At 35.5% G+C, this 12615-nt stretch overlaps 1 protein-coding gene across 1 annotated transcript in view; it reads right to left on the bottom strand.

Moving 5' to 3' along the window:
* Window positions 1-12615, bottom strand: part of VIPR2 (vasoactive intestinal peptide receptor 2) — a 51398-nt gene that overhangs the window by 20092 nt on the left and 18691 nt on the right. Inside the window, exons 5-6 of the mRNA XM_042817204.1 lie at window positions 4498-4595; window positions 342-483 (exon numbers count right to left, since the gene is read on the bottom strand). Coding sequence (XP_042673138.1) covers window positions 342-483; window positions 4498-4595 — 240 coding nt within the window. The remainder of the gene's footprint in view (window positions 1-341; window positions 484-4497; window positions 4596-12615) is intronic.

Genomic DNA, 12615 nt, shown 5'->3' with positions numbered 1-12615 from the left:
CAGAGAAGGTGCCTTTCACCCTTCTTGGCTGATGGCACTCCTGTTTGCCTTAAAATCTCCCTGTATTAATGCAGTGGCTCTACTTAGCTATAACTGGCTGTAATTTGTTTTGGCAGGTGACCTGCTGTCTGTCTGTACATGGACAAACAAACCAACAACAACTTCTCTTTCTTCTGCTTCTCCTACTTGTGTCTACTTCTAACAGATCACTTGGACAGTCATTATATTCTCTATACACTTGCCTATACTGGCAGGTTGGTATACCCAAATATTTACAAGCATCAGGAGGACAATTTAGTGACACAAGAGTATTACATCAGGTTGTAAATGAGGTTTATTACCCATGATGTTTGGTCCTCTGGACAGTGAGCTGTGTTGGAGCTGGAGTAGAGAATATCATCCTTGACTAAAACAGAGATTGCTCTTAGAATGAAGGAGAGGAACAGGTTCAGATGGATGTAGTTCCGAGTGCAATGAAGTTTTCTAAGGAGAGATTTAAAAACAGTCATTTTAGATTTCAAGACAGAAAACCTCTTGAACAGGCTTCTACTCATCTCTGCTTGTTTCTTAGTAATAGGAACCTTAAGTAAGACCTACCCTTTCCTCCTCCGTCATATTTCAGTGCTGCCTCATGTTCCTTTAACATCATCTCAGCATCGTCATCATTATATACTGTCCAAGATATATAAATAAATGATCTCTTACTCCTTTTCAGCAATGCAGACCAAAAGATCCCAAAATGTTTCTCTCCCACTTTAATGTAAATGGACAGTAAACACTGATTATCATTCTGTGTCTGCACTCATTTTTTATGCAAATAAAACTTTTATTATTATTTTATTCTGCATAAATTTCAGATACACTCTCATCATTTTTTTTCTGGTTTTATTTTTTAATTTCTCCATATAATGGCTTTTTATCTTACGATGTATGTCAATGCCAGAACAATTAAAAATGCATGTAAAGCATTAAATTGCCTTTCTGTCCATTGAGATGTAAAAATTCCCTTCTTTAGGCATGCTTAGCATTCTTTAGCACACATGTGAAAGACTCACACACAAATGACAAATTAAATATTCCAATTGAGTGTTGAGTGTTCAGGAGAAGTTAGTTCTAAGGCTTTTCAGTTAAGACACATTCTTTCCAAGATCATCCTATGTAACAGAAATTTGTTTTAGCCAATCCCCAGAAACCAAGCTACTGAAAGGGGTTTTTTTTGGTCAAAATCAGAACTGTGAACTGTATCTGAATAATAGCCAGAAGCCAGGACATTTTAGCAAGCTGAGCAATGAAAGAATGAAGATGAAATAGGATGTTACAGCTAGCACTTCGGTATGCAATGCCAGCTTCTAAGTCATCTTCATGTTTTTATCATTAAATAACATTTCTGCAGAACACCAAATAGCACGTTCTGAAATGACTAGCACAAGCACAGTTAGAGAGAGCATTGGGAAATAAATGACAAATCCATCTCGTTAGCCTGCAGTTTGGCCAAGGACATAATACCAGGCTGAACTTAGAGCAGTTGTTAAAAAAAACACTCATTACTGTGGCTGTATGTGTCCTTCACTGAAAATGGTTCTGAGAAAAGCTGAAATACTACTATTATTTTGGACAGCAACAGACTTTTCTATGGAACTCAGTACATGCGAAATACATACCAAGACTGGAGTGGAAGAAAATATTTTCGTGACCACCTTAGATTACTAGCTTTTCATCCCCTTCAGTGTATGAAATTATAACATTACATCTGCAAAAGGCTGTCAAATCAACCTTTCAGAGTAGGTGGTCAAAAATCTTTTTATTTAGGGCTAGGTACAATGATTCAGCGTAACAAAGAAATGCTGCTTTTTAGCAGCAAAACAAAAGCTGCTATTCTATTCACCGTGAGTCATGATAGAAAACTATCTTGAATCTTGACAGATAGTTGATACACATGAAAACACATCTTATAAAAATGATTCAGTCATACTTTTCTTCTTGGTAAGATACACATATTAGTGTCAGGTAGAGAATCTGACTTTTTTGGTTTTGCAACACAGGAGTTATCTTGAAGGAAGTATTCTAAGAGCTCCACAGTAGTAACTTGAATCTAAGTGTTACACAAAGACATGCTGTTCTACAATTCATTTTCACTCTGAGTTGGAAAAAAAAAAATGTTTTAAAGTATGAGAAAAATATTAATTATTTCAAATCAGTTTTCAATTTTCTAAAACTTCATGATATACTAAAATTCACACATTCAAAATGAAGGAACAGAAATGTACATTGTATGTAGGGTAAAAATACTACTTTTGACTAAGTCAAAATCATTACTTTCAGTGTTTATAAAATGTTTACAGAAACAAGACTAGCCCTGACAATGTGGCAATGTCCAACAGAAAAGTATAGTGCCAGAGAGTTTCCAATTTACTCATAGTAAGTACACAGAGAATTACATGGGGAGTGACACCACGGCAACTTGAAAAACGTTGCCATCTTAATATGGAATGATATTACAGACCTTAATATGCCTCTATTCTGAGCTTAGAAGATTATTCAGAGATGAAATCCTTTTGTTTTGCAACACTTCTAAACCTGTCCTTTGCATGTATTAACAATGGAAGGCTATCTAACGGTTTTGTAGGATCAAGTAAAGTGGGAATCATCTTTGGAAGAAACATAACAGAGACGCACAGAACTGCAACTGCATGGAAACGAACTTCAACTGCATGGAAACTTTCAGGCAAAATCACCTTCTATCATCCAACGGTTCTGCTTTTCTTGTGCTTATAGCTGATACTTTAAACAACTGGAAAGGCTTGAGGCTGTATCTGTTCTGCCAGATATAATATACAATGGAGTGTGGAAGTTAAACAGTAGTACCTGAAAAAGAATTTCCACTTCTTTTTCATGTCCATGTTTTCGTTTATAACGTAATACTGAATATATTCATGATTAAACGCAGTACAATTGGTAGCATACATATACAAATCCAGCGAGGCATAATTTTCATAATGTCTGGCTTTAGTAATATGCAAGTTTAAATCCTAATCCTGCTGGGTGAAGTCAGAATTTTCACAACCCTCCTGCTTTAGTGACTCCAGTGATTTTTAGCTATCTTCTTAACTACCCAATCTCCTTTAGTCAATGTGACCTGAAAAGTTGTTTAATGTCTTTTTTAAATACAACAAAGACAGTTTGCTGATTACATGCAAAGGAGAATGTATTTCAGGGGTGAGTGAACTTTCTTCACAAATACTATATTGAAATTGCCTATAAAGAACCTCTGGACCCTTTCAGGGCAAAGTGTACTTTTTGGACAGCAGGTGTAAAGAGGGAAGTAGCAGAAAGCTAAACTTTACAGAATCTTATTTTCAAACTCTGTCCTTAAAAACAGACCAGAATGTACAGGATGGAATACGACTCAGAGATATGCAGAGACATACAGCCCTTTACATTCACTTTTCTCACTGACACTTCACAATTGCATCAGCTGCAGTATGACACAAGAAGTGTCTCTTTGTTACACTCAGATGTCTATGATATAATGTCTGAAATGTGTTACTGGGTATTAGCAGTTTTGAAATGCATGATCTGCTTTCAGTGTTTGGTAGTGGACACATTATACCCATAAGTGACTCCATTTTTTTCAAAGATATTCCAAAATAGTATCATGTGTCATTTACCCACTCGGAACTGCCTCTAAACATTTAAATATTGACAAAATCTTACAGTAGTCTACAAAACTTATAGCATGCCACAGTAACAAGCTAATCAGAGGACTGAAACTATGCAGCCCTCTACATCTAATATTACATGTAATTTTTTTCTACTAATTTGAGAGATGCATTTTCTTGTTCTTAGAGTGGAAATGAAAAGTTGTGTAAGGTTAATACTGGATAATATAAAAGCCATTCAATTAAACAGAAATGAAGCATAACGGCATGAAAGTTGAGAAAATGAGGAAAGCTATGATATCAATAATAAGATTTTGCTCTTTCTTTTGACAGATGGGGATAACTTTCTGTCTCAGAAAATGCCCAGAAATGAGCCGAAAACAGCAGACAGTACTGCTTTTCCCAACACTGCCTAAGTAAAACACTGCACCAAGTACTGTCCTTCAGCACAGTTACCCACACCCTTACAAACCCTCTTGGATTACCTGTGATGCCTGGAGACCACTCAGAAGTTTCTGAACAGCACCAGTTGTCTGGTGTTGAGACCAGCATTCTACTTATTTTCAAGAACAATTCAATGTATTGATTTTTAAAATGAAACAAAAATTACTTTATAGATTCATTCCTAAGTAGGCTGTAATGTCTATACATTTGTAAAGTGCTTTGAATTTTTTTTAATGACTGGTGCTGGCAAAAATCCTGTAGGCATTACGTTACTGTCAGCTGTCTGAGAAAATGCAAAAATGATACTTTTTTAAAAAAATCTGGGCAATCAGTAATAAGACAATAATTAAAACTGTTTTATTATTGCGCATATTTACTAGCGAAAAATACATACCTGAAAAGGCAAAGAATTATACTTCCTGTTGTGAGAGCAATCAGAGATACGCTGTGACCAAGGGTATAAATTGCCTTCACTCTTACATAGAAGTTGACCTGCACAAAAATATACACATGCTGAAACAACTTACTGATATTTGAATTGACTGAAGTGATACAGTTTTCCATTAAATAGTTCTCAAGACCAAATAAATTGCATTGTTTTCACGCTTTGCTCTATATTACATGATGAGAATGTATTATACCTTTATTCCAACATATTTTTGCAATGCAGCGTATCAAACCAACAGACATCAGTAGAAAATACAGCCTAAGAAATTCAGTCACACAAGTTGCAATTTTAGCTGATTATCCCATGTCTATGAGGTAAAAAAAAAAAGTATCTGGTCAAAAAATGTTCACAGACATCTGAAAAGTAAGAATGAGATGCAGTTTGAAAGAATGGCTGGTCACTGAACGAGGCAATCTCTCAGTCCTTCTGCTCCAGTGTACTTAGTCATGCATTTATACATCAATTTAATTTTAAGGACATTTTACGTCCCATTATTTTTAAGGACATCTTTAAATTCCATTCATTTCCTAATCTGTATGTTCAAATACTTGTCACCCAAACAACCCTTTCCCATTCCTTATGTTGTAAAGTTAGTTGCTAAATCTTGGAGAGGAATTATATCAGCAGAGAAAAAGCAGACTGAAGTATACAGTCTGATCATTAACTACAGTTATATGTAAATTTGCCAGAACATATTACATTAAAACCCATTCTGAACAACGATGATAATGCTCTCAGAATTAAACTGCTTGTTCATTTGTGCCTACAGCAAAGTGATTGCACAAAGCTAGATAAAATACTAAAATTATAGATTTTTTTGCTATGTGAAATAAAATTTTTAACAGCAATATAGAATATGTTAAATAAAACTGACAGAATTTCTATACGTACTGCACATATTAATAGCACTCAGATCTTACAGCTGCATCTGTAAAAGCAGTAATAAAGCAATACCTTTAAATAAACTATTAGAAAACGGAAGAGTAACTCACTCGAAATGCTGCAAATACACTGGACACTTTTTTTATTCAGCCTGCCCTGCCCTGCAAAATCATGGAAGAAGGATGCTCCAATAAATGACTTAACAATTTGGCAGCCTCATGATCTATCATCAGCATTCTAGGAGGTGAAGAATTTTATTCCCTGACCTTGTGCCTATCAAGTGTAGCAAGAACACACTCAAAGCCTGGAAACAATGCACAGCAGTTCCATAATATGTTGTTCTATCTGTTATCATCTTGTTGGCAGTTCCAGGCCCCATTAAAATGCTTTTCTACAGAACATGCAAACAGAAATCTGGAGGGTCTCTAAATCAAAGCTTCTTAACATCCACCATGTAAATATTGTAAATTTGAAGGAGATAAATGTCACTTGCAAAAGAAGCTGCAGTGACAGCAAATCTGCGTTGTTTAAATACTGAGTGGAAGTTTTCACATTCAGTTTCTCAGACAAAAATGATCAGCAGAGATGCCCTTTAAATGGTAACACTGATGCGCAGCTAAACAGAAGTCAGCACACTGCAGAAGAGCAGCAGTGAGCTGTCTACTAGCATGATAAAGCCATACACGTAAAACCTGGTAAGATTATGGGGACAGCACAGGGAATACTTTACAATGCTCTTGTCTTCTTGTCTTGAGAACCACAAAGTAGCTTAACAAATCCTGCAATGTTAAAGCAACCATCATCCGTTTGTAACTTGTATTTGCTAGTACTCTTCAAAAGGTAATCACATAAACCAGGCCTTCTGATGCAAAGTGTGTCCTTCAGAGCCCCTGGTAGAAATGACTTCCTCCTTCTCATTTGGGTTTCTCACTGTGCTAGAAAACCTTAAAAAGCTGTATGGTCCCTTTCTGCTGCACAGTGGCAGAAATATTTTATGAGTCAGTTATACAATCCCCAAAGACAGTCTCCTTCTGCCAAGCAGCAGAAATAACTCAAGATGTGTGTAAGTTTGGCACATGTAAGCTCATGCATCTGCTGTTAAACAAATGACTCCACAGATCAAACTGTACGCATCTCCAAGTACCGCGGTCTCTACACTCCAGACAGTTCCCTCTGCCTAGGTGAATCACCTCCCTTCTGCATTCAAAAATTCTCATGTTGACATTTTTATTAGGCTTTGAAATACTTTTTCTGAGAATCCTGTAAACAACTCCGCACACACATGATACACGGGAAGTATTAGAAGCTGACAGGAATAGAAATATTGCTATTTTGAAGTAAGAATCCATAAAAATATTTGAATTACTTGAATTACTGAAATATGTTTGCTTACACTAAAGATACTAGCAATTTTGTTTATGTAGTTCTGTTGCTAGTGACTACTTATCCCAGATTTACATGACAGATCAGAATCCAGTAGCTACAAGAAGTAATTTCAATTTGCAAGTTGAATTTCACCTTTCCAGTTTTTAGAGTATGTGATAAGTAAGTTTATGTAAATGACTTGAAGAATGCAATGTTGTTAACTGTGCTGGTATGGACAAATTCTAAGTCCCAAGAAATTTGTTCTAGCTCTGGCTCTGACATTCTGAACTCAGTCAGATCCAACCAGGTAAGAAAGCCTACTCTGCAAAGTGAAAGTTTTCACACTTGTCTTCTATTGTGAATGGATAAGAAGAAATCTCTTAATTTTTTTAATCACTTCTGATGCAATTACTAGCAACTCAACAAGTCCATTGCTTATAAAACATGCTACTTGTATCATCTTCTAATTCTCATCTATGTCTTGTATTTTCATGATGTGCCTATTCCTTTAAAAGGTCCAAGTACACCATATCTACAGAGAGACTGTATCTTCTCCTTAATTTTTGTCTTGACTTGGAAGTATTTGTTTAGGAAATACGTTTGGTGCCAAGTATATAACATATATAACTATGTTTAGACTGCACTGCCTTTGCTCATTTTTTCCCCTATCTTTGCCCATCTTCATTCCAGAATGACTTGCTTTGGTCCTACATTTTTCCCCTCATTCCTACCCTAGACACAGAACACACTGTATTTGCATAAATAAAGAACAGAGATCAACTGATTTACAGACTAATGACCCACGGTCACTGTACTTGTTAGATGGCCTGCATCAGTAAGATCCTAAGAATGATTCTGGATCAGAATTCATTATTGAGAAACTGCAGCCAGACAATGTTCCCACAGGAAAACCTCGATTCTGCTTACATGTTCTGCATTTCTTCATATCAAGAACAACTTGAACTCTCTATATATTTTCCTTTCTCTTTTCTTGGAATCACAAGGGATTCCATTACACAGAGTAACAACTTTGAAATTTATCTGCTTGGTGAAATTCATCTGCTATTTTTTTAATGGAACAAATTTTTGCAGAGCTGAATAAAGTTGATCTTTGGATAAGTAATTTTACTGTCCTGTAAATGTTCTTAATGTCCAGGAATGCAGAGTTCCTGTTTTCTTCCTCAGAAAAAGTTAGAAACAAGTGCAGGACAGTACAGTAAAGCAAGAGATGCACTAAGCCTTTGAATTTTGCAGTGGTGAATTCATCTCAGCAAGGTTTCTTTATAACCATGGAACAAAAGCAGCAGTGTTATTCATCTTGTCCTACAAGAAAAATCTAAAATAATTTAGAAGGATAATAAAGTAAAAAGACCTAGTTTATCTTCATTAAATGCAAAGGAAACCAAGAAAGTTCAGAGCAGATGAAGATCGTGGGAGCCTAAAGTTGGGCAATATTGCTCTGTCTCAGGCTTTTCTCCACTGACTTGGTTACCTTTCCATCAGACAATAAAAGCATTACACATTCTTGGGTTCCATTTCTAATAAGATTTTTTTTATTTTCAAACTAGTTTTAAAGGCCAGCATTTGAAGCTTAGCATTTTTTCTCGCTTTTGTTTGGAATTTTTTCAACTGAGGTCCAACTCCCACAGAATTTCAGATACCACAGTTCTGTTTCCTTAGTAATAATATCATGAAAAAAACAACCCTAATGTATCTGTAAAAAATTTTTCAAATAGCTACGAGAGATAAGGAGAAACGAGTAAGGCTTCCTTTAGCTTAATAATGTATAATATAATAATTAATACAGTAATGGTATATAATCCTTCTGAAAGGTATGAAGCTCAACAGAACTAATCATTCTCTCTCTCTCAAAGGAATTAATGGAAGAGAAGAGACTCTTCTATGCTATGATTCATGTGCTTCATTATGCTTATGATGATTCAAAGAAATTAGGATGACTTGCAGCCAGGCTCCAGAGACTACATCTCTTCTGATACTACAGAAGACAAGGGCTGTCTGCCTTAAATGCAGGTGAGTCCATTGCAGTCAGATAAAGTCTGTCTGAATTTTGACTGTTAGTCACATAAAATGCGTAGTTTTTACTTACTATTAAAAAACCTCAGTTTGGCAGTGTGTCCATATGTTACCATCTTATTATTATTACTGATAACTACTCACAGCACTGTAGTGATGCCAGCATATAACAGAATGAGCATGTACCTCAAAGTTGCAAAAGATTAATGAAAAAGAAAATGCTACTGTTTGGTACAAAGAAATTACATGGAAGTGAGGGAGGAGGCATTTTTTAAAGGAAATTTAATGAATCACACAATTTCTTGAATCGGAAGGGACCTTTAAATATCAGCTAGTCCAATACCCTTGCAATGAACAGAGACTTCTACAGCTACACCAGGGTGCTCAGAGCCTGGACCAGCCTTGAATGCCTGAGGACTCCAAATCTGGACACAATACCACAACTGAGGTCTCACCAGCACAGATAGAGGGGCAGGATCACCTCTCCTGCCCTGCTGGCTGCTACTCTTTTGATGCAGCCCAGGATACAGCTGGCATTCCAGGCTGTGATGGCACATTGTTGGCTCATGTCTACCTTGCCATCCACTAAGTCACAGAGGACCCTGAGATGGAAGGGACCCCCAAGGATCATTTAGTCCTGGTAGATGAAATCCTGAATCATCAGGTGCCAGCACCTACTGATTAAGCTACGCATTAAATATTTATTTTTTGCTCACAGAAATTAATAAAAATTACAGATTCGAGTATTTCATTGCATAACTCTTGCAACATACGGGGCCTTTCATATGTATATGCAGTGATGTAAGCACATAGATTACGTATACTTTCTAAGTCAGTTACATTCAGGTAATTCAAATAAACTTGTTTTAAATGAAACTGAAGATAATTCAGCTCAGTTCAAAACCATACATTTTAACTGATGAAAGCTTTTGTGTAACCAGAGTTTGGGATTGTCTTCTTAATTCATTTTTTTCTATTGCTATTTACAGTCATTCCAACTAAGACACTGGTAAAAGGACTTATCATTCTCATCAGATCTAAAGTGAGCACAGAGCATGTCATGGGCACAGCTCCAATTCTAGATGGTGTAATCTGTAGAGGTTTTTGTTTAAAATACCCTTTGTTTTTCTCTTACAAGGTATCTTGCAGAAGACAGTACAGCAGAATGAATTTATAGCATTGTTAAAAAGACCAAGATATATATTTCCAGTTGTTTTTTTTTCTTAATAGCAAGTTGCATGTATTCATGAAAAGCTTTGATAAAAAGCCTTAAGAGTTAAAAGCCGTTCCGTAACAACTTATAATCAATTCTGTAACTTCTTATAACCAGTGCCTTACAGCTACATTGCCTCTTAGAATCTCAGTCTACTTTCACTTTCAGACTCGTGTCCTCTACTTTCCAAGACGTGAGTGTAAAATTGAAACAGGTAGATGGTGAGAGAACAGTATCACAGAAAGGCATTTTTTATTTGGTGTACGGTTATATTTTATTTTTATTCCTTCCCTTAATAATGAAATTCTGTATATATATTTTTTTTTAACCAATAAAATACTCTACATGGAGTTCTTGACTGAGCTGTCCACAATACTGCCTCAGTAATTTCCTGGAGATTTGGTATCTAATTCATAAGCTCTCAGTGCTCCTGATTAAGAAGATAAATTTTTCCTTTCAGGTCTACTTTCAACTGGCTACACCATCAAATAAACCTGTTCCTCAAACTACTGCAAGGCTAAATAAACACTACTAGATTTTGAATCCACAGCATCAAAAATTATGATTGTTTGAATGTATGTGTTATGATTTGCAAAACTAAGTAAAATATTTAGATTATTAGAACTATGACACTCCTAATGATTCAGCAAAAAAACTGGCAAATGAAGTTCTGAAATTATGTATTTAATAACTACACAAAGAAAAGCAGACAGACAAAGGACAAAATTCTGCACTGTGTTGTGGCAGTCAAAATCCAGAAAAAGAAATCAGATTATCATTGACCTAGATACAGTTACTATATTTTACACAGCACCACTTTGAGTCTTCATATTGGTACTGCTGCAAAACTAACAGCAAAATAATCCAAAAATCAACAGCACGTGAAAACCAACTTCTTCCACGTAATTTGAGCACATTCTATTTCTTACTATTCTGTGTGAACCATTACCAGTCAGGTCTTAGTTAACTAATTTAGCTGTTTACATCCAGATTAGAAAGAATAAGACCAACAGAAGTGTAAACAAGGTATGGAGACTCCAAAACAGGATTTAGAACTAAACTGCACGCAGGGTTTTGAAAGATTTTCATAAAGAGAAAATATCAAAGCTTAGATTTTGTAACTGTTTTCAAAGTATAAGTTGATTCAAGCCATGCATGTGAAGTTAAAATGATATTTTGAAACTGAAATGACTTGAAAATTTCTGCTAGTATTTTTGCCACAGGAGTAAAATATGTGGCCTTGCAAAATACTCACGTGGCTGTCTGAGAAATACTGATTCCAAAATTCAACAATTTTGGAAGAAATTCAACAATTTATTTTTAATCTTTTAAGGCAAGTATTCAAATTGCAACCAATAACCAAGTCAGCTGGTGATTGGGTACCACAAAATCAGTGGGTGATGACTTGCACACTTTTTTGTAGACTATAAAGACCTAACGCTTTTTATGGCTAACTAATTCCATGGATATGAAGACATTACACATACGAAGAAGAGATCTGATTACAAGTTTGTGTAATTACTGTTATGCTCAAGAGATTTTTTTCATAAAATCTATTCCTATGTACAGTTTTGTTTTCTTAGAACACTTTTTTCTGCTAACATTTTCTCTACAGGTAGTTTCATGTTTCTTTTACTAAGTTTAAGAGACTGAAGTCTTTTGTTTGTTTACACAGCAGAAACGGCACAGAAGCTCCCTAGGAAAGGTGACAGTAACCCAGGGGATCTTTCATCCTCAGCCTCGGTTTGGAAGGACCTCTAGGGGTAGGAGGGTAATTCTGTGCTCAAGAGCAAAACTGAATTGAGTGCTTGTTCAAGGAGTATCACTACTGACAGGATATTATCCTCCATGTAAAAGAAAAATGAACAGCTCTTTATTTATTTAACCAAAAGATATACCTGATTACTTCTAAAGTATGATCATGATCATCACAAATGACTGCTTTGTTTATTCTAGGGCCCAGTATGTTTTTGGAATGCTATATGTAAATTTCATATTCACAAATGCGATTATTTACAATTATGTTAAAATACAAGCTCTTAAATTTTTAGAACACTTTTCAGAATACTGAATAATGACTGAATACTAATATGAAAGAATATCAGAAAAATATGAAAGAATATCAGAATATCAGAAAACTTTAAACTGCACAATGAATATAAGGTTGTTTGGGCCTAGCAACTTGGCTGAGAGCATTAGAAATAGTGATACTTGCAAATGTAGGTGGAAATATAATACAAATCCTAGTTCCTTCCTTTTACAGCATTAACTTCAACAAAGTGGCAGCTGTTTCTGAAGTCTTGTAAAACCTTAAATACAAGCTGGAATAAAGAGATTGATCATATGATGGGGACAATGCACTTATTCCTTCCTATTTTTGGACGGCACAGCGCAGAACTGAGTTTACAAAAATATATATCTCATAAAATATGTATTCCTTGGTATTTAATAATCTTTAAATAACAGATTAATGTAAACCCTTTTCCAACATGGTTCTCTTTCAGTTCACTTTAATCTGTGGACAATCTATATGAAATAAAAAAAATTCCCACTGTGCTCCCAAAGGAGAG

The sequence above is a fragment of the Centrocercus urophasianus genome, unplaced genomic scaffold (genome assembly GCF_019232065.1).
Source record: "Centrocercus urophasianus isolate 14NV4802_14NV808 unplaced genomic scaffold, USGS_Curo_1.0 seq_16, whole genome shotgun sequence".
In the NCBI taxonomy this organism is placed as follows: domain Eukaryota; kingdom Metazoa; phylum Chordata; class Aves; order Galliformes; family Phasianidae; genus Centrocercus; species Centrocercus urophasianus.
This window is presented reverse-complemented; position numbering and strand designations above follow the sequence as displayed.